The 8,390-nt window shown below is 42.5% G+C and overlaps 1 protein-coding gene across 2 annotated transcripts in view; it reads right to left on the bottom strand.

The window, feature by feature from the left end:
* Positions 1-969: 969 nt before the first annotated feature.
* LOC123748555 (uncharacterized) overlaps positions 970-8,390 on the bottom strand; it is a 42,944-nt gene continuing 35,523 nt past the window's right edge. For both annotated transcript variants that reach the window (XR_011222203.1, XM_045730724.2), the window contains exons 2-3: positions 6,936-7,151; positions 970-2,874 (exon numbers count right to left, since the gene is read on the bottom strand). Coding sequence is in view for 1 of the 2 variants with exons in the window: in XM_045730724.2 (XP_045586680.2) it covers positions 2,696-2,874; positions 6,936-7,151 (395 nt within the window). In the remaining variant the exon portion in view is untranslated. The remainder of the gene's footprint in view (positions 2,875-6,935; positions 7,152-8,390) is intronic.

Below are 8,390 nucleotides of genomic sequence, written 5' to 3'. Positions count from 1 at the left end.
ATATCTAGAAATATAATTAACAAAATTTTCTTACCACCATCATACCAAATCAACGTTAATACTGTACAGTAATTTTGCTAAAACTTATTTTTATCAATATATTCCTGTCACTAATTTTTGCTTCAAGACACTGCACCACCACCATTCACTACAAATTTACCGTTTGCTCTAAGAATGGCTAAAAAAAAATTTTTTTATATTTTTATTTGTAAAAGAAAATAATGCATATGCAATAAGATAGTTATAAATCAAATTGCCTTACACTACAAAAAAAAAAGTTGCACGTACAGGGACAGTAATATTCCTTTTACAGTTTAGACAAAACAGTTCAAAGAAAACCCATGAAACCCGGTGTTTCGTCAATAACCAAATGGGGCCCGAACGATATAAAGGCACAATCCACATCATCAAATTCAAAGTAAGAACTATTTACAATCAATTACAGGAAGATGTGTAATCCAAAATTCCCAAATTGATGCTCAACTCATAGCATGCACAAAAAATGACGGAAGTCTCCCTGGTTGTAAAAAAAAAAAAGAACTGTTGTCGTTATTGGAAGGCGAACAATCACAGCACCACCTACACAGAATATTAACAAACATTGTCCGTGACATTAGCCCAATGGCTGACAATAGGAAGCAATGACAAGGAATTCACATGCTATCAAACTGACAATTATCCAGATTCCTAAAAACAACTCAGTACATGGGGTAAACTATGCACAGCATTACAGGTATAACTACATGAACAAATATATTTTTTCTCCCTTAATAATTGAGTATATACATTAAAAAGTAGCAATGAAAGACAAATGTGATTCATTGATCCTCACCTTACTCAAATGCAGTCGTACAGTCAGGGATAAAATGTAAAACAGACCATGTAGAAATAGCACGATAAAGAATAATTGAATCAACACAATATATCCTCAAATGACTCCATTTAAACATTGGTTCTCAAACAAGAATATCTGCATACTAACTATACATTTATACAGGGACAATCCAAGTCCTCAAGTACAAAGCGTAACACATTAGTATATACATAGCATGATACAAAGTTATACATGACAAGTCTTAACACATTATATTTAAAATATGCCTTGACTCTCCCCCCCCCAACCCTACTCCTGGAGGGACAGAATCCAAAATCATCACTACCTGAACTTTCACAGTTGGAAATGATCAATAACAATGTCACATCCCACTGAACAGTAACAGTATTGAGTAGACATAAACCCGGAATACATGGTAAACCCAAAGGATCTTCAAGCAACAAGTTATGCATACACCATAAATACAATCAAGTCAACCACAACTAGGAAAGAAGTTATAACTAGTGTTGACCCAGCCGCATATTACCCAACACGTACCATATTATACCTCAACAAAAGTAAAAAAAGACCAATAAAAGAAGTGCAGGTAACTGAACATCCAACACGAAGACACCTCCCACCTGCACCCAGTCAAGCACCTGGTTGCTCTCGGTACTGTATCAATCCAAGCACCTGGTTGTCCTAGGTACTGTGTCGACCCAAGCACCTGGTTGTCCTGAGTACTGTGTCGACCCAAGCACCTGGTTACCCTGGGTACTGTGTCGATCCAAGCACCTGGTTGTCCTGAGTACTGTGTCGACCCAAGCACCTGGTTCTCCTGAGTACTGTGTCGACCCAAGCACCTGGTTGTCCTGAGTACTGTGTCGACCCAAGCACCTGGTTACCCTGGGTACTGTGTTGACCCAAGTACCTGGTTGCCCTGGGTACTGTGTCGACCCAAGCACTTGGTTACCCTGGGTACTGTGTTGACCCAAGCACCTGGTTGTCCTGGGTACTGAGTCGACCCAAGCACCTGGTTGTCCTGGGTACTGTATCGACCCAAGCACCTGGTTGCTCTGGGTACTGGGTCGACCCAAGCACCTGGTTACCCTGGGTACTGGTCGACCCAAGCACCTGGTAGCCCAGGGTATTGAGTCGATCCAAGCACCTAGTTTCCCTGGATATTGGTCGACACAATATCACAACACAACCACCTGCGCCCAAGATTCCTTGAATCTTTGCCGCAGGTGGTTGTGTTGTGATTTTGTGGCATTGCTTTAAACATCTGTAACTGTGCACTCTTGACCTGATCCGTGTTCGTGTTATTGAAATACTTAAGTACTGATTCAACATCCCAACGAGCCTAGTATAGCTGGAATATCTTATTTAGATCAAATTATCCCATATATAATTGAAGTTCAGTGGCGCTAAGAACCATTTCCTCTTGAATATATTAAAGAAACTTGGCGAAGTTTTCTTTCAATTTAATCTTCCTGATACTGATTGAGAGAAAACATATATATATACATCATGACTACATGATTCTCTAATGTTAACTTTCATCTATCTCAGTCAAGAGTGTATCACCAATATAATTTACAGTAGATGTTGGAAAGTTTGAAAATCGTGGGTATCTAAGCATGACGAGGAAGAAATATTATAATTTCAATGATTGCAGGTCAGAGGTCTAGAGCACTGAAAGAGCATATTTGCACCACCAGGAATTTACAAATCATTAATGTAGAAAATACGTTGAAATTCATTCAAACTTCTAACTTCTTACAACTCATTTAAGACATAATTACAGAGTCAGTTTTGTAACAGCAGACACTAACATTCAGCTCCAAGAGGTCTAAAGTATTGGACGAGTGTTTTCGTGAGTTAGTCGGTTCTTCTTCCAGTCCAAGAGACTTGAAAACCCAGAATTCCGAACCTTCGAGCCAGACGTCTTAGGCGATGATTTTCTTCCAGGGAAAGATAGTCTGTGACCTCCACTAAGAGGTTGTTGGTGGTGACGCCCTCACGGTCAAGTCCTCTCAGAAGATTCTCCACACCCACACCTGCAGAAGGGAGAGAACTTTCAAGTTCATACACGGCTGTGTCATACACTTTTGCAGCAAAATCTACGATCATTATATATAGCTTGTAGTAAAATGATATACAGAGTCATTCAGAGTGGTGATTGTGGTGTTTCTGATAGTGATAGTGTTGTATGTGATGGTGGTGTTGATATTTGTGGTAGAATTGAATGTGATGCTGTTGGTATCTGGGGTAGTGTGGTATCTTTTAGTGTTGTTAGTATCTGTGATAGTGTTGTGTGTAGTGGAGTTGATGGATTCTCTGGTAATGTTGAATATGATGTGGTTGGTACATGTGACTGTGTGTATGTGGGGGTGTTGCGGGTATCTGTGATTGTGTTGCATGTAGTGGTGTTGTTGGTATCTCTGGTAGTGTTCTTTGCGGTAGTCTTATTGGAATCTGTGGAAGTGTTGTGTGTGATGTTTTGGTACCTGTGGTGGTGTTGTTGGGATCTGTGGTAGTGCTGTATGTGGTGGTGTTGTTATGATCTGTGGTAGTGCTGTATGTGGTGGTGTTGTTGGTACCTGTGGTAGTGCTGTATGTGGTGGTGTTGATGGTATGTGCGGTCAATCCATCCTCCTGTTTAAATAATATTTTTTCAACTATATGCACCATCGTACATACATAGACGTAAAAGACAATTAGACAGTAAAATTTTGTACTATTCTCTTTATAGTCCGAAAAATTAAAGCTAAAACCCCAAATTAAGTATTCATAGGAAGAGTATAGCATTTATATGTATTTCCCTGGGTATTGGGTAGACCCAAGCGACCTGGTGGCCCCTGGGGCTGGATCAACCCAAACACCTGGTTGACTCAGGTATTGGGTCAAAACAAGGACCGGGTTTCCCTGGGTATTGGGCCGACCCATGTACCTGGTTGCCCCGGGAATTGGGTCGTCCCAAGCACCTGGGGCGACCCAGGTTGATATCTGTAGTAGTGATGAATTTGGTGTTAGTATCTGTAGTGATGAATTTGGGGTTAATATCTGTAGAAGTGATGAATTTGGTGTAGGTATCTGAATTAGGGATGAATTTGGTGTTGGTATCTGAAGTATTGATGAACTTGGTGTTTCTATCTGTGGTATTGACGAATTTGGTGTTGGTATCTGAAGTATTGATGAACTTGGTGTTTCTATCTGTGGTATTGACGAATTTGGTGTTGGTATCTGCGACAATAGTGTCATGTTGTATATGGTGGTGAAGTTGGTGTCTGTGATAGTGCTGAATTTGGCTGTACTGTCCGAATCTGAGAGATAAATTTTTAGTGTTGTATGTGGTGATGTTGTATGTGGTGGTGTTGTATGTGGTGATGTTGTATGTGGTGGTGTTGTATGTGGTGATGTTGTATGTGGTGGTGTTGTATGTGGTGATGTTGTATGTGGTGGTGTTGTATGTGGTGATGTTGTATGTGGTGGTGTTGTATGTGGTGATGTTGTATGTGGTGGTGTTGTATGTGGTGGTGTTGTATGTGGTGGTGTTGTATGTGGTGATGTTGTATGTGGTGGTGTTGTATGTGGTGGTGTTGTATGTGGTGGTGTTGTATGTGGTGGTGTTGTATGTGGTGGTGTTGTATGTGGTGATGTTGTATGTTGTGGTGTTGTATATGGTGGTGTTGTATGTGGTGGTGTTGTATGTGGTGATGTTGTATGTTGTGGTGTTGTATATGGTGGTGTTGTATGTGGTGGTGTTGTATGTGGTGGTGATGTACGTGGTGGTGTTGTATGTGGTGGTGTTGTATGTGGTGGTGTTGTATGTGGTGGTGTTGTTGGGATCTGTGGTAGTATTGTATGTGGAGGTGCCACAGGTGCCACAGGTGTCGCAGATGTCAACATTGTTGGAATCTGTAGGTTCAACAGTTACCAACAACACCACCACATACAACACTACAAATATACAACACAACCAAAGATAATAGCAACACTACCACTGGGGAGCCGGTCGGCCGAGCGGACATCACTCTGGACTTGTGATCCTGTGGTCCCGGGTTTGATCCCGGGCGCCGGCGAGAAACAATGGGCGGAGTTTCTATCACCCTATACCCCTGTTACCTAGCAGTAAAATAGGTACCTGGGTGTTAGTCAGCTGTCATGGGCTGCTTCTTGGGGGTGGAGGCCTGGTCGAGGACCGGACCGCGGGGACACTAAAAAGCTTCGAAATCATCTCAAGATAACCTCAAGATAACCACACAAAACACTACTACAGATACCCACAACTCTACGACATTCAACAGTACCACGTATACCCACAACACCACAACATATAGCACCACTGCATTCAACACTACCACAGATTCCAAAAACACAACCAAATTCAACACTACCACAGGTACTCACAACACCACCACATTCAACACTACCACATATACCAACAACACCACCGCATACAACACCACTACAGATTTAAACAACACGACCACGTTCAACACTACCACATATACCAACACCTCAACAACATACAACACTACCACAGATACCAACACTACCAGTACCATCATCACTACCACAGATACCAACAACACCACCACATTCAACACTACCACATTCAACATTTCTACAGATAACAAAATATCAATGAGGTGGAGGTTCCCATCAACCTCCAAAGGGGAACAACGGCCATCTATCATTAACAGTTAGGGAAGTCAAGCCCATTAACTCTCTCTTATCTGAAAACCTTATTCAGGCGATCACAACGACGTCTGCTAGAACATTACCACACAACCCGAAAGAAGCCAACCCTAATGCAGCGGCCAAACTCTCTAATCTTTTGAAAAGGGTCAACGATGCTCCGGAAACTATTCAACCATTGTACAATGTTGTTTTGTTTGGCAATGTACGTTTAACCGTCCCTCAAGGAGGGACAAATCACTTGCATCTTCAGTCATTAGGACGATAAATGAATACCAAAGGGGGTTAGCCTAATTCGCCTGCCTCCTCTAGCAAAACATACCCATCATGGAAATGGTAACATCAGAAACGTCCAAAATAGGATCACAAATTCCCAAGAAAATTGAAGAAAGACATACAGCAGGCGCTCTTCGAGTCCTCACCAGTGACGAAATTATTTTTCCTAGAAACTTATTCAGCTTGGAACTGGTATCCCCCATGAGTTTGAAGCGGCTGCTCATGCAGCACAAATGTACATCGCCAGTATCTCTGGCGAAAAAGGCTCTGATCAAACAGGACTTCAGTATCATTCACAAACCATTAGAATACTGCTGTTATGTCGACGACAGATGTGTAATAATAATATGACTATAAGAACTATTCGATCTAAAGCGCCATCTAGAGAAAGAGAGAGAGAGAGAGAGAGAGAGAGAGAGAGAGAGAGAGAGAGAGAGAGAGAGAGAGAGAGAGAGAGAGAGAGAGAGAGAGAGAGACAGACAGAGAGAGAGAGAGAGAGACAGACAGAGAGACAGACAGAGAGACAGAGAGAGAGACAGAGAGAGAGAGAGAGAGAGAGAGAGAGAGAGAGAGAGAGAGAGAGAGAGAGAGAGAGAGAGAGAGAGAGAGAGAGAGAGAGAGAGAGAGAGAGAGAGAGAGAGGGAGAGAGAGAGAGAGAGAGAGAGAGTCAGGACTTTGTTTCACCCAGGAGAATAGTTACAATAACAGTCTGCCTTTCATGGATGTGTTAATAATAAAATAGTAACATCTCTGAGCACCATCATATATACCAAGCTTACAACCATAGGAGTATGCCCAAATGGTAGGAGCGAGTACCCTAAAAGATATAAAGCAAGTGTTCTCAACGCTTTTATTCGTCGAGCCCTTACCCAGAAGTACAGTTGTGTCCAATAATCTATATTGTACTGGGCTAAAAAGTGTTAGAAACATTTAAAAAAGAAACACTTTCAAACACTTCATTAGAAACACTTCAGGTTCCATTAACCAAGACAGTGTTGGACAAAACAGTGCCTTCGGCTACTCTAAAAGAATTCCAGCTAAACAAATATCATATGAAAAGTATTGTTAGCTAAATTAGAGCGCTGAGGAACTCAATGTCGCTCATGTGCTCCTGATATTCATATGTCAAAGATATACGTACTGGTGATGTCAGTGCCGCAGAAGTTCAGAAAAGGGTACGAGGGAAGTCTGGTGCTGGTGCGAGGACAAAGTTGCCGAGCCAGACGACAACACCAGTCGAGGTTGGGGCTGTCATCGGTGAAGCTGCAGACGATTGTCAGTTCGAGTCCACATCCCCGATATTGCAGACTGGGCAAGGTGGCCAGGTCCTCGTTGCCCGTAGCTTCCACGGTAATACCTGAAGACACAAATAGGATATAGATACTCTGCCCTTGTGGATTTCTAAGCTAAAAAACTAGAAGACATTAAGAAATAGCCACTACCCCTATTTAGTGGTGTTTTAGACATGGCTTAAAACTGTATCACATTTCGTGCAACTAATTCAGGAATTATAAGCATTTTATATTGTCATTAGAGTCCAAGAGGTGAGGTAGCTCGGGAACTGCAAGAGTGATGAATATTCCTACAAAAAATGTTGTTATCACTAACAAGTTTAAGTTTGCGAATTACTCGATGCGTTTACTCAACACTGGGCTTGGAAAATGTTGGGTTGAAAAGCTCCTTGATTATAAATATTATTTTAAGTAGCTCCTGGCTGAAAAATACATGTTAAGCAGCTCCTTGTTGGTAAATGTTGCTTTTTCTAGCCATTTTCTTATAACTCATCTGAGTGGTAAGTGCCATGGCCAGCTGACCATCCCTCCAGCCTCCACCCTCCCGCCCAGCGCCCGCCCATGTCGCAGTTCTCAACAGACAGCCAGGCTTCTCCTAGTCTAGATAAGCCATCAAACAGGGGTAGACAAGACAGATGTCAGACGTGAGGCAAGGAAAGCTGTATCCGGTTGAGTGACGGTCATGTGCGCAGTCATTACCACAATGGAACCAGGTGTTTGGGTTCTGGGCGCCCTCCCAGGGAAAACACCAATCAACATTCCACACCACCCATTAGGCAAAACACCTCCCAGAGCTTCATTTCTACAAATAATTTAATAGGAACTATCAAAACGACATCGGCCAGAACCTTGTAACACATCCCTAAAGCAGCCCGCCCCCATGCAGCAGCCATATTATCTGTCCTCCTGAAAAAGGTCAACGACTCTCCTGGAATGACCCAAGTATGGCACAACCTCCTACTGTTTGGCAACATTTGTCTAGCCACCCCTGCAAGGAGAGACAAAACCTTAGCTGCCTCAGTCATCAAAGCTATAAATGATTTTCCCAGGGAGGACAACCAGGTGTGCCTTCCCACTCACAAGAGAAATACCCACGGCAGGAACAGCAGTAGTGGCGTATCGGAAACAAAAAAATCAGAGCATCGGTCACCATGAAAATAGAAGAAAGAAACACTATAGGCGTAATACGTAATACTCATCACCAGTGAGGACTCAATTGCTAACAGAGATGCCACAACAGCTTAAACCCTAAGGGAAAAACACCCACCCAGGGCTCAGCGTGAGGACGACATTCTACAAGGTGA

Source organism: Procambarus clarkii, chromosome 46, assembly GCF_040958095.1.
Source record: "Procambarus clarkii isolate CNS0578487 chromosome 46, FALCON_Pclarkii_2.0, whole genome shotgun sequence".
NCBI classification, from domain to species: Eukaryota; Metazoa; Arthropoda; class Malacostraca; order Decapoda; family Cambaridae; genus Procambarus; species Procambarus clarkii.
This window is presented reverse-complemented; position numbering and strand designations above follow the sequence as displayed.